This window comes from Lethenteron reissneri, chromosome 68, assembly GCF_015708825.2.
Source record: "Lethenteron reissneri isolate LAM-NWPU_2019-01 chromosome 68, ASM1570882v1, whole genome shotgun sequence".
Classification (NCBI taxonomy): domain Eukaryota; kingdom Metazoa; phylum Chordata; class Hyperoartia; order Petromyzontiformes; family Petromyzontidae; genus Lethenteron; species Lethenteron reissneri.
Window position 1 is genome coordinate 6930015 of NC_083846.1, and position 14485 is coordinate 6944499.

At 51.2% G+C, this 14485-nt stretch overlaps 1 protein-coding gene across 2 annotated transcripts in view; it reads left to right on the forward strand.

The window, feature by feature from the left end:
- The window catches only part of LOC133360279 (myosin-binding protein C, slow-type-like), a 59682-nt gene that overhangs the window by 33602 nt on the left and 11595 nt on the right, over positions 1-14485 (forward strand). For both annotated transcript variants that reach the window (XM_061578915.1, XM_061578917.1), the window contains exons 3-8: positions 1439-1534; positions 4705-4755; positions 8421-8516; positions 9056-9129; positions 9906-9980; positions 11862-11979. In XM_061578915.1, the coding sequence (XP_061434899.1) occupies positions 1439-1534; positions 4705-4755; positions 8421-8516; positions 9056-9129; positions 9906-9980; positions 11862-11979 (510 nt within the window). The remainder of the gene's footprint in view (positions 1-1438; positions 1535-4704; positions 4756-8420; positions 8517-9055; positions 9130-9905; positions 9981-11861; positions 11980-14485) is intronic.

Genomic DNA, 14485 nt, shown 5'->3' on the forward strand with positions numbered 1-14485 from the left:
GAGACACCCAGACCCAGGGCTTAGACCCAGCATCTTAGTGTCTCTGACATGGCCATTATGAACCCACTGAGGGATACTAAAACGTCTGAACTATTTTTATTTTGCCAGGGAAGTCCCTATTGAGCTGTGTAGTAGATAGTTTTCAAATGCTAACCCTGCCTATCACAAGTGATAGCCTCAACGAAGACGGCTTATCATCATCATCCTCGTGTGTAAATTTAAAGCAGTAGCCAAATTCCCCCTAAACGCGTGATCATATTGATTCTAAATGTGGAGGGGGAAAATACCGGAAGAGCCGGAGAAAATCCCACGCGACCACGGAGAGAGATAGAGAGAGACACACAAACTCCAAATATACAACAGCAGGCATCGTCAGGGTGGGAATTGAACCCACGACCTCCTGTATACCAGGCGAGGTAGTTAACATCTCCTAGCCACCGTGGCACCCATCATACAGAAGGGGCAGATAATATCAGTTCACACTTTGCTGTACTCTACCGCATCCTCCTGGCAGAGTCTGGCAGAGCCAGGCGAATTACGTCATCTGCCTCGACGCCCACGGGAGATGAGTTTGGCAAAGTCTCCGTGTGACCCACCGCCGCTCTCGCTGCTGCTGTCGCTGCTGCTGATGCGTCCGCGGTGCTGCACGGATTACAGGGGCAGCCGCGGCAGCAGCCTGGCCAGTAGCCAGAGGGAGCTCTGGATAATCCATCTGGGGCATTCGTTGGCAATCCACCCGGAGATGATGATGATGATGCACCACACCAACCACCACCAACCACCACCACCAACCACCACAACCACCACCAGAAAGCAACGACTCAACAACCAATCACCGGGACGGACTCAGCCCCGTGACATCCGACAGACGCACCCAGCACTAGCGCCATCTACTGGTAGATGTTATTATTTTAAACTTGATTTGGAGCTTTCGTGGCTGCAGGAATTACTCTTTGGTTCTTTCGGTAAAGTCAATTTTGGATCACGGGAAGTAGGTTAAAAAACGACCGAAAGATTTGCACGGTCGAAAGCAAGCAAGCAAGCACGCAAGCACGCAAGCAAGCAAGCAAGCGAACTTAATATAAAGGATTTAAAAATAAACACATAAACAACACGTAACAACATTACGTCATGCAGGAACGCGTAATAAATTAGCTATTTTAAAATAACGGTGATGTCTTGATTATCCGGAGTTTTTAGAAACTTGGCATCCTCTTCCCCCCCCCCCAAGCCGCTGGATAATCGATGGTGATCGATGATGATCGATGGTGATCGATCATGATCGATGAGTATCGATGGTGATTGATGATGAAGGATGGTAATCAATGGTAACCGATTTTTATCGATGGTGATCGGTGATGATCGATGGTGATCGATAATATAATCGATGATGATCGATGACCTTCTGTCACTCTGTGTCCAACTCCTCCACCCGCAGCTGCGCCAGCCCCAGCCCCTCCTGCTGCTGCTCCTCCTGCTGCTGCAGCTCCTCCTGCTGCAGAGGCACCTGCCCTGGAGCGCACAGACACCCCTGGTGAGCTTACAGCAGCCACTCACTCACCACTCACTCACTCACCACTCACTCACTCACCACTCACTCACTCACCACTCACTCACTCACTCACCACTCACTCACTCACCCACTCACCTCTCACTCACCACTCACCACTCACTCACCCACTCACTCACCACTCACTCACTCACTCACCACTCACTCACTCACCACTCACTCATTCACCCACCACTCACTCACTCACTCACCCACTCACTCACTCACCACTCACTCACCACTCACTCACTCACCACTCACTCACCCACTCACTCACCACTCACTCACCACTCACTCACTCACTCACCCACTCACCACTCACTCACCACTCACCACTCACTCACCCACTCACTCACCACTCACTCACCACTCACTCACTCACCACTCACTCATTCACCCACCACTCACTCACTCACTCACCACTCACTCACCACTCACTCACCACTCACTCACCACTCACTCACCACTCACTCACCACTCACACACTCACCACTCACTCACCACTCACTCACCACTCACTCACTCACCACTCACTCATCACCACTCACTTACTCACTCACCACTCACTCACTCACCCACTCACCTCTCACTCACCACTCACCACTCACTCACCCACTCACTCACCACTCACTCACTCACCACTCACTCACTCACCACTCACTCACTCACCCACCACTCACTCACTCACTCACCCACTCACCCACTCACTCACTCACCACTCACTCACCACTCACTCACTCACCACTCACTCACCCACTCACTCACTCACCACTCACTCACCACTCACTCACTCACCCACTCACCACTCACTCACCACTCACCACTCACTCACTCACTCACCACTCACTCACTCACCACTCACTCACTCACCACTCACTCATTCACCCACCACTCACTCACTCACCCACTCACTCACTCACCACTCACTCACCACTCACTCACTCACCACTCACTCACCCACTCACTCACTCACCACTCACTCACCACTCACTCACTCACCACTCACTCACTCACCCACTCACTCACTCACCACTCACTCACCATTCACTCACTCACTCACCCACTCACTCACCACTCACTCACTCACCACTCACTCACTCATTCACCCACCACTCACCACTCACTCACTCACTCACCCACTCACTCACCACTCACTCACTCACTCACCCACTCACTCACCACTCACTCACCATTCACTCACCACTCACTCACTCACCCACTCACTCACCCACTCACTCACCCACCACTCACTCACTCACTCACCCACTCACTCACCCACTCACTCACCACTCACTCACCATTCACTCACCACTCACTCACTCACCATTCACTCACCACTCACTCACCACTCACCACTCACTCACCACTCACTCACCACTTACTCACCCACGCCACAGATACATACCTGTGGGACACGTGGGGTTTAGGGTAGAGGGTTCGATCCCGACCTTGACGCCTGCTGCTGTGTATTTGGAGTTTGCGTGTCTCTCTCTCATCATCATCACGGTGGCTATGAGATGTTAACTACCTCGCCTGGTACGCAGGACGTCGTGGGTTCGATCCCGACCCTGACGCCTGCTGCTGCTGCTGTATATTTGGAGTTTGCGTGTCTCTCTCCTCGTGGTCGCGTGGATTTTTCTCCGGATCCTCCGCTTTCCCCCTCCACAATTAGACTCGACATCACCACGCGATCGGAGCATTTGGGCTGCTGCCGCTGATGATGATGCTGATGATGATGAGGCCACCTTGCTTGAGGCTATCATTGGACTAGTCAGGGTCGCTTCTAAAAAAGAGCTACAGCATAGCTCAGTGGGGCCTTAAACCCGATTTAAAAAACAATCACAATCGTTCAAATGTACCCGCCTATCAATTCCAATGGTAATATAACAAACTCGTCTTGTGATTCAATCTTGATTTGAAGCTTTCGTGACTACAGGGATCCATACTCTGTGGTTCGTTTGGTAAAGTCACGTGGGTATAAAATAAATCACGACGTTTCGGGCGTAAAGCAAGCGTCCATCATCAGGTGGGCAAGAGTTTAGTCACGTGGTTTTGTTCTAGTTTCTATTCGGATTTTCCTCGCCTTTCTCTCTTTCTTTCTCTCCGGGTTCTCCGGTTTTTCCCTCCACATTTCGAATCAACATCACCACGCCTTCAGAGTATTTGGGCTGCTGTTATGAATTTCCAAACAGCGACGACGATGATGATGACGACGATGACGATGATGTTGATGATGATGTTGTTGATGATGATGATGACAAGACGATGATGATGATGTTGATTATGTTGATGATGATGATAAGCCCACTTCGTTGAGGCTGTTACTTTTGATGGCCAGGCCGCTTCTAGGAAAGAAAAAAAGGAACGACTACCCCCCCCCCCCCCCGCGTGCCATCTCGGCCTTGAAAATAAACATTGTACTCATACTCTTTCGGTAAAGTCACGTAGGTATAAAATACAATAAATTAAATCACGACGTTTCGATTGCAACACAAGCAATCATCATCAGGTGGGAAAACCACAGCAAGACAAATTTTCTTTGCTGAAGTGATAGAGAGATGCCGTGGTAAGAGGCTATATAGGCAAGAGAGGGGGGAGGGGAGAGCGAGGGGGGTAGGATAGCGAAAACTAAAAATCTAGATTAAACATTGTACTCGATTGAATGTACCCAACTTCCAATGGCAATTTGCGAGTCGCGATGTCAGCGTGTGAGCATGTGAGCTTGTCAGTGTGTGAGCTTGCGAGCGTGTCAGTGTGTGAGCTTGTGAGCGTGTCAGTGTGTGAGCGTGTGAGCGTGTCAGTGTGTGAGCGTGTGAGCGTGTGAGCTTGTCAGTGTGTGAGCTTGTGAGCGTGTCAGTGTGTGAGCGTGTGAGCTTGTCAGTGTGTGAGCTTGTGAGCGTGTCAGTGTGTGAGCGTGTGAGCGTGTGAGCTTGTGAGCGTGTCAGTGTGTGAGCGTGTCAGTGTGTGAGCGTGTCAGTGTGTGAGCGTGTCAGTGTGTGAGCGTGTCAGTGTGTGAGCTTGTGAGCGGGTCAGTGTGTGAGCGTGTCAGTGTGTGAGCGTGTCAGTGTGTGAGCTTGTGAGCGGGTCAGTGTGTGAGCGTGTCAGTGTGTGAGCGTGTCAGTGTGTGAGCGTGTGAGCGTATCCTCTCATTGCAGGGTCCACTGATGGCTCCAAGCCGCTTGCCCTGCAGAGGACGGACACTCCCGGTGAGTCACGGACACCCGCAGAATCCACTCGACGATTTTAGCCGCGATGAGAATCGAGTCGGTTGAACACGCGGTCGGGCTGTCATCCAGCCGACGCGGGCAATGAGTAAGGGTTGTCACGCGACAGCAAATCCACAACTTTTACAACCATTGAAGCCTCATGAAGGTGGTGGTGATTACTGGCGAAACGTCGTACTCTGATTGTAAATGTTGTGGATTTGCTCTACACTATACACTACATTATACACTACACTATATACTACTATACACTACACTATACACTACACTATACACTACTATACACTACACTATACACTACACCAGGGGTTCTCAAACTTTTTAAACAGGGGGCCAGTTCACTGTCCCTCAGACCGTTGGAGGGCCGGACGATAGTTAAAAAAAAAACGATGAACAAATTCTTATGCACACTGCATATATCTTATTTTGAAGTGAAGAAACAAAACGGGTACAAATACAATATTTAAAATGAAGAACAAGTAAAGTTAAATCAACAAACTTGCCAGTATTTCAATGGGAACTATGGGCCTGCTTTTGGCTAATGAGATAGTCAATGTCCGGTTCCATATTTGTCACTGCTAGTCGTAACAAGTGATGCAAGTGTGCATCCGTTAGTCTAGATCTGGTTGGAGATTTTAAATGTTTAATTCTGGAAAAAGTCTGTTCACAGACATAAGTGCTGCCAAAGATGGTTGTGGCTGAGATGAGGATATGTCTCAGAGGGGAGAGATGCATAGAAATTATGAAGGCTGCTTGACATGAATGCGTCTTTCAGAGAGTCACAATTCTGCAGTTCAGCCAGTTCCATTTGGTAAATTGTATCCACATTTTCAATGTCAATAGAAAATGGATTACGGAAAAGCTGTATGTCCTGTTCATGGAGATGAAGCTCTTTAAATCCAAATTGGAACTCCTTTTGCAATTTTTCCAGTGAATCCACACATGTTTTGTTTGGGAATGCAACCAATGGGTTTTCCGCTAACAGATTTTGAGTTGTGGGGAGATGGCAGAAGTTTTCCTCCTTCACTTGTTTGATGAGGAGGCCTAATTTTACTTCAAATGCTTTGACATGTGATTGCATATCACAGATGAGCTTCCCCTTTCCTTGAAGTTGCACATTGAAACTGTTGAGTAGCTCTGTTACATCTGTCAGAAAGGCAATGTGCCATTTTTATTCTGCATCATTGAGCATATGTAGTAGTACTAATCACATTCCTGCATTTCCCATAAATATGCTAAATTCCTCTTGATATGCAAATTATTTTGTCAAGGCGTTCTTTCCCCCGTTTCCAACCCAGCTTATATATGCTCCAAGCTCGTGTGCTGTTTCATTCAGACGCTGTCTCCCCGACAGACCTGGTTTTCACCTGAGGACGGCTGCTTGTGTTGTGGCCGAAACGTCGTGAGAATTATTTTATTATGTTTTATTATTTTATTATTTGCCTTCTATGTGACTTTACCGAAAAAACCAAGAAGATGAATCCCTGCAGTCACGAAAGCTTTAAATCGAAAGATATCCTCTCCTGTAGATGTTCCTTTGATGCTTTGCAGTGCAGCAAGCTCTTCTGTGACTTCGAAATAGTCATTCGTCCCACGAATAAAAATTAGAAGTTGTGCAGAATCACGAACATTATTGCTTTCGTCGAGTGCCAAGGAAAAATAGGAAAGTTTTTTTGTGGAGTTTTGCAAATGCTGATGCAAATTGTCTCCCATTTCTTCAATCCTCCGTGTAATTGTAGGTCCTGAAAGACTCACTGTACTAAATAAATCGGCCTTCTCTGGACACATCTCTTTGGCAACAGAAAGAAGGCATTCTTTAATAAATTCTCCCTCCACGAATGGTCTGCCAGTGCACGCTATTAGCTTGGCAACTTGAAAACTTGCTCGCAGTGATGAAATATTTAGCTGCTTCTGCTTCACAAAAGTATTTTGCTGAGTTGTTAATGTATTTTTCAGTTTTAATATTTTATCTTTTCTTACTTCTCCGACCAAACAATCATATTTATCTTTATGTTGAGTTTCATAGTGTCGACGTAAATTGTATTCTTTGAACACAAACACTATATTCTGGCATATCAGACACACAGCTCTTTCCTTGTACTGCTTGAAGAAGTAATCATAAGTCCACTGTTATTTGAATATCCTACACTCCGAGTCAATTTTTCTCTTTCTTGACATCATTGTTTCCTAGGGAGTCAAAATTGCTATTAGTAAAATACCAATATATATAGTGCTACAAAAACAATATACCAGCAATAACTTTGCCCACACAGAGACATACAGACTGCACTGCCCATCAATGCAGTCGGATTGGGGGAACTCCGCCCCCTCTCCCTCTTCCACCAATGACCGTCCTTCTCATGTAGAAAAAAAGTAACAGACAGGCAGCGGCGGCAAAAACACCCGGCGGGCCGGATAAATGTCCTCGGCGGGCCGCATGTGGCCCGCGGGCCGTAGTTTGAGGACCCCTGCACTACACTATACACTACTATACACTACACTATACACTAATATACACTACACTATACACTACTATACACTACACTATACACACTACACTACTATACACTACACTATACACTACACTATACACTACACTATACACTACACTATACACTATACAATATACTACACTATACACTACACTATACACTACTATACACTACACTATACATTACACTATACACTACACTATACACTACTATACACTACACTATACACTACACTATACACTACACTATACACATTACACTACTATACACTACACTATATACTACACTATACACTACACTATACACTACACTACTATACACTACACTATACACTACTATACACTACACTATACACTACACTATACACTACACTACTATACACTACACTATACACTACACTACTATACACTACACTATATACTACACTATACACTACACTATTCACTAGTGCTGTACTGGTGACGAATTGGCCACATTCTGTTTACGTGACAATCCTTACGAGTTGGCTGTGTTGGGTGGTGGCGGATTTAACGACACATTTATATATCCGCGATCTAACCCCCAACAAAATCTACGTTATGGAAAATCGATTATTTTTATTTTAACAAAAAAAATCGATTTTACCCCTCAACGATTGCATTTCCAATTACACTATCAACATCGTAGTCGATAGCAACAACAACGACAACTTACATTGGGAAATCTCTCAAATTGATCTGAAAGCCCTTCGCGCGTTAAGAAAACGGCTCCAGGGGAAGTGGATATCACAGGGCCACTGCTGAGTTCCCCTTCTTGTTCAAGTGGCGCTCGCGTGCACACAGAGAGGCCCGCGGAAGTGGACATCACAGAGCCGCTGCCGTGTGTGTGCGGAGTGGCGGTGTAGCAGCGGTTTGCACCACTGCGCTGCGAGCCCGGCGACCCGAGTTCGATTCACGGCCAACACTGGTGACAATTATCTGAACCTGTCATGGGCCTCTCCCCTAGGTCGACTTAACCTAAAATGAGTACCTTGATGTGGTGTACAAACATCGCTGCCCCACCCCACCCCCCCGTGTGCCATCTCGGCCTTCATTAAGTGGCCCTACTCGCCAACAGCACTTGCCCCGACAGTCTGTTGAGGCCACCCGGGGGACCTTTGTCTGTGTGTGGTTGCAGACATGACGGAGCCCACGACGGGACCTCACGTGGAGGAGAACAAACCCAGCACGGGCATCTTCCTCGAGGTGCCCAAGACGGGCAGCGTGGCCGTGGGTGAGGCCCCCCCCTCCCACCCTCCCACCCACTCTCACCCTCCCACTCTCACCCTCCCACCTCTCACCCCCTCCCACTCTCACCCCCTCCCACTCTCACCCTACCACCCTCACCCCCTCCCCCCATCCCCCCCACACCCCTCCCCATCCCCCCCTCCCCCCATCCCCCCCTCCACTCACACCTTCCCCCCCCCTCCATCTCCCCATCCCCCCCTCCCTCACCCCCCCCGCCCCCCTTCCCATTCTCCCCCCATACCACCCTACCCCCCTCCCACCCCCCCTCCTCTCTCCCTTTGCACCCACCCCCCTCCTACCCCCCACCTCGCACCCTCCCCTCCCTCTCCAACCCTGCCAACCCCCCCCCTCCCCCCATCCCCCCCTCCCCCATCCCCCCCATCCCCCCACCCCCCCTCCCTTCATCCCCCCTCCCCCCATCCCTCTCCCCCTCCCACACCTCCCCCCTCCCGCCCTCGCCTCACAACCCCCTCCCACCCCCACCATGTGGCACCACGAGCGTCTGTGCTCTCGTCTGCGTTGCAGGAGCCGACACCCTCTTCGTGGCCAAGGTGTCTGGAGAAGGAGTCGGGAAGAAGCCGGTGGTGAAGTGGTTCAAGGTTGGTTCTGACGCTCAGGGGTGGGGGGAGGGGGGGCGAGGGGGAGGGGGTGGAGAGTTTGGGCACTGGGAACGGACATCTCTGAAGTTTGTGGAATCAATGTCTATTGGGACTCAACTCAAAGGGAGACCATCGTTTAGATTGAGATCAGCCCCAGGAGACCGGGTGTCAGGATCAGAGTCTTGGGACTTGGAACCAGGAGAACGGGTGTCAGGATCAGAGTCCTGAGACTTGGAACCAGCAGACCTGGTGTCATGATCAGAGTCCTGAGACTTGGAACCAGGAGACCGGGTGTCAGGATCAGAGTCTTGGGACTTGGAACCAGGAGACCGGGTGTCAGGATCAGAGTCTTGAGACTTGGAACCAGCAGACCGGGTGTCAGGATCAGAGTCTTGAGACTTGGAACCAGCAGACCGGGTGTCAGGATCAGAGTCTTGACACTTGGAACCAGCAGACCGGGTGTCAGGATCAGAGTCTTGACACTTGGAACCAGCAGACCGGGTGTCAGGATCAGAGTCTTGACACTTGGAACCAGGAGACCGGGTGTCAGGATCAAAGTCTTGAGACTTGGAACCAGGAGACCGGGTGTCAGGATCAGAGTCCTGAGACTTGGAACCAGCAGACCGGCTTTCAGGATGTAGAGAGGGCACGAGGTTTTCTATCGCCGCTTGTTGAGATGGGGAGGGGGGAAGACGATGAATCGAAGGCCCCTTTGTCCGCAACTCATCGGAGGCACTCGCCCCCCTGGCGTTGTGGTGGCGGTGGTGGTGGCACAGGGGAAGTGGCTGGACCTGGCGAGCAAGGCCGGGAAGCACCTCCAGTTCAAGGAGAACTACGACAGGAACACAAAGGTGAGAGATGCAGCTCCACCAGTCAGCTCCACCACTCAGCTCCACCACTCAGCTCCACCTCCACCACTCAGCTCCATCTCCACCACTCAGCTCCACCTCTCAGCTCCATCTCCACCACTCAGCTCCACCACTCAGCTCCATCTCCACCACTCAGCTCCACCACTCAGCTCCATCTCCACCACTCAGCTCCACCACTCAGCTCCACCTCCACCACTCAGCTCCACCACTCAGCTCCACCTCCACCACTCAGTTCCACCACTCAGCTCCATCTCCACCACTCAGCTCCATCTCCACCACTCAGCTCCACCTCCACCACTCAGCTCCACCTCTCAGCTCCACCTCCATCTCTCAGCTCCACCACTCAGCTCCATCTCCACTACTCAGCTCCATCCTCACCACTCAGCTCCACCACTCAGCTCCACCTCCACCACTCAGCTCCATCATTCAGTTCTACCACTCAGCTCCATCCCCACCACTCAGCTCCATTTCACTCAGCTCCATCCCCACCACTCAGCTCCACCACTCAGTTCCATCCCCACCACTCAGCTCCACCTCCACCACTCAGCTCCATCCCCACCACTCAGCTCCATTTCACTCAGCTCCATCCCCACCACTCAGCTCCATCTCCACCACTCAGCTCCATTTCACTCAGCTCCACCTCCACCACTCAGCTCCACCTCCACCACTCAGCTCCATCATTCAGTTCTACCACTCAGCTCCATCCCCACCACTCAGCTCCATTTCACTCAGCTCCATCCCCACCACTCAGCTCCACCACTCAGTTCCATCCCCACCACTCAGCTCCACCTCCACCACTCAGCTCCATTTCACTCAGCTCCACCTCCACCACTCAGCTCCACCTCCACCACTCAGCTCCATCATTCAGTTCTACCACTCAGCTCCATCCCCACCACTCAGCTCCATTTCACTCAGCTCCATCCCCACCACTCAGCTCCACCACTCAGTTCCATCCCCACCACTCAGCTCCACCTCCACCACTCAGCTCCATCCCCACCACTCAGCTCCATTTCACTCAGCTCCATCTCCACCACTCAGCTCCATCCCCACCACTCAGCTCCATTTCACTCAGCTCCATCTCCACCACTCAGCTCCATCCCCACCACTCAGCTCCACCACTCAGTTCCATCCCCACCACTCAGCTCCATCTCCACCACTCAGCTCCACCACTCAGCTCTACCACTCAGCTCCATTTCACTCAGCTCCATCTCCACCACTCAGCTCCATTTCACTCAGCTCCACCTCCACCACTCAGCTCCATCTCCACCACTCAGCTCTACCACTCAGCTCCATTTCACTCAGCTCCATCTCCACCACTCAGCTCCATTTCACTCAGCTCCACCTCCACCACTCAGCTCCATCTCCACCACTCAGCTCTACCACTCAGCTCCATTTCACTCAGCTCCATCTCCACCACTCAGCTCCATTTCACTCAGCTCCACCTCCACCACTCAGCTCCATCTCCACCACTCAGCTCTACCACTCAGCTCCATTTCACTCAGCTCCATCTCCACCACTCAGCTCCATTTCACTCAGCTCCACCTCCACCACTCAGCTCCATCTCCACCACTCAGCTCTACCACTCAGCTCCATTTCACTCAGCTCCATCTCCACCACTCAGCTCCATTTCACTCAGCTCCACCTCCACCACTCAGCTCCACCTCCACCACTCAGCTCCACCACTCAGCTCTACCACTCAGCTCCATTTCACTCAGCTCCACCTCCACCACTCAGCTCCATCTCCACCACTCAGCTCCACCACTCAGTTCCACCACTCAGCTCCATCCCTTTGACCTGTCGGAGGGGAACTCATTCAACGCGGCCGCCCCTCTGCTTGACCCCCCCCCCCCCCCCGTGCCCCAGATCTACTCGTACGAGATGAGAATCATCAAGGCCAAGGAGAGCTACGCGGGCAGCTACCGCTGCGAGGTGTCGGTGCGCGACAAAGCCGACACCGCCTACTTCGACCTCACCGTGGAAGGTGAGCGGCTGGTGGCGATGGTGAGCGGTGGTGAGCGGCGGTGAGCGACGGTGGTGAGCGGCGGGTGGCGGTGGTGAGCGACGGTGGTGAGCGGCGGGTGGCGGTGGTGAGCGACGGTGGTGAGCGGCGGGTGGTGGTGGTGAGCGGTGGTGAGTGGTGGTGAGCGGCGGGTGGCGGTGGTGAGCGACGGTGGTGAGCGGCGGGTGGCGGTGGTGAGCGGTGGTGAGCGGTGGTGAGCGGCGGGTGGCGGTGGTGAGCAGCGGGTGGTGGTGGTGAGCGGTGGTGAGTGGTGGTGAACGGCGGGTGGCGGTGGTGAGCGGTGGTGAGCGGTGGTGAACGGCGGACAGACAGCCCATGGGGGCCAGCAACTCCGCTGTTGTGACGCATCTCACGTTCGCGATGTCTCACTCCTTGTAGCCCCCCCCCCTTCCCGTCTCTCTCCACTTGGAATTAACTTCCTCTGTATGTTGGGCAGCGCTGCTACCCATAGACTCAACACTGTCACCCATAGACTCAACACTGTCACCCAAAGACTCAACACTGTCACCCATAGACTCAACGCTGTCACCCATAGACTCAACACTGTCACCCATAGACTCAACACTACCACCCATATACTCAACACTGTCACCCAAAGACTCAACACTGTCACCCATAGACTCAACACTGTCACCCATAGACTCAACACTGCCACCCATAGACTCAACACTGCCACCCATAGACTCAACACTGCCACCCATAGACTCAACACTGCCACCCATAGACTCAACACTGCCACCCATAGACTCAACACTGTCACCCATAGACTCAACACTACCCATAGACTCAACACTGCTACCCATAGACTCAACACTGCTAGCCATAGACTCAACACTGCTACCCATAGACTCAACACTGCTACCCATAGACTCAACACTGCTAGCCATAGACTCAGCACTGCTACCCATAGACTCAACACTACCACCCATAGACTCAACACTGCCACCCATAGACTCAACACTGCCACCCATATACTCAACACTGCTACCCATAGACTCAACACTACCACCCATAGACTCAACACTACCACCCATAGACTCAACACTGCCACCCATAGACTCAACACTGCTACCCATAGACTCAACACTACCACCCATAGACTCAACACTGCCACCCATAGACTCAACACTGCCACCCATAGACTCAACACTTCCCATAGACTCAAAACTGCTACCAATTGACTCAACACTGCCACCCCTAGACTCATCACTGCTACCCATAGACTCATCACTGCCACCCATAGACTCACCACTGCACCATAGACTCAACACTACACCATTGACTCAACACTGTCACCCATAGACTCAACACTGCACCATAGACTCAACACTACCACCCATAGACTCAACGCTGTCACCCATAGACTCAACACTGCTACCCATAGACTCAACACTGCTAGCCATAGACTCAACACTGCTACCCATAGACTCAACACTGCTACCCATAGACTCAACACTGCTAGCCATAGACTCAGCACTGCTACCCATAGACTCAACACTACCACCCATAGACTCAACACTGCCACCCATAGACTCAACACTGCCACCCATATACTCAACACTGCTACCCATAGACTCAACACTACCACCCATAGACTCAACACTACCACCCATAGACTCAACACTGCCACCCATAGACTCAACACTGCTACCCATAGACTCAACACTACCACCCATAGACTCAACACTGCCACCCATAGACTCAACACTGCCACCCATAGACTCAACACTTCCCATAGACTCAAAACTGCTGCCAATTGACTCAACACTGCCACCCCTAGACTCATCACTGCTACCCATAGACTCATCACTGCCACCCATAGACTCACCACTGCACCATAGACTCAACACTACACCATTGACTCAACACTGCACCATTGACTCAACATTGCACCATAGACTCAACACTGCCACCCATAGACTCAACACTGCTACCCATAGACTCAACACTGCTACCCATAGACTCGACACTGCTACCCATAGACTCAACACTGCTACCCATAGACTCAACACTGCTACCCATAGACTCACACTGCCACCCATAGACTCAACACTGCTACCCATAGACTCAACACTGCTACCCATAGACTCAACACTGCTACCCATAGACTCAAAACTGCTACCCATAGACTCAACACTGCTACCCATAGACTCAACACTGCTACCCATAGACTCAAAACTGCTACCCATAGACTCAACACTACCACCCATAGACTCAACACTGCCACCCATAGACTCAACACTGCCACCCATAGACTCAACACTTCCCATAGACTCAAAACTGCTACCAATTGACTCAACACTGCCACCCCTAGACTCATCACTGCTACCCATAGACTCATCACTGCCACCCGTAGACTCACCACTGCACCATAGACTCAACACTACACCATTGACTCAACACTGTCACCCATAGACTCAACACTGCACCATATCCTCAACACTAACACCCATAGACTCAACGCTGT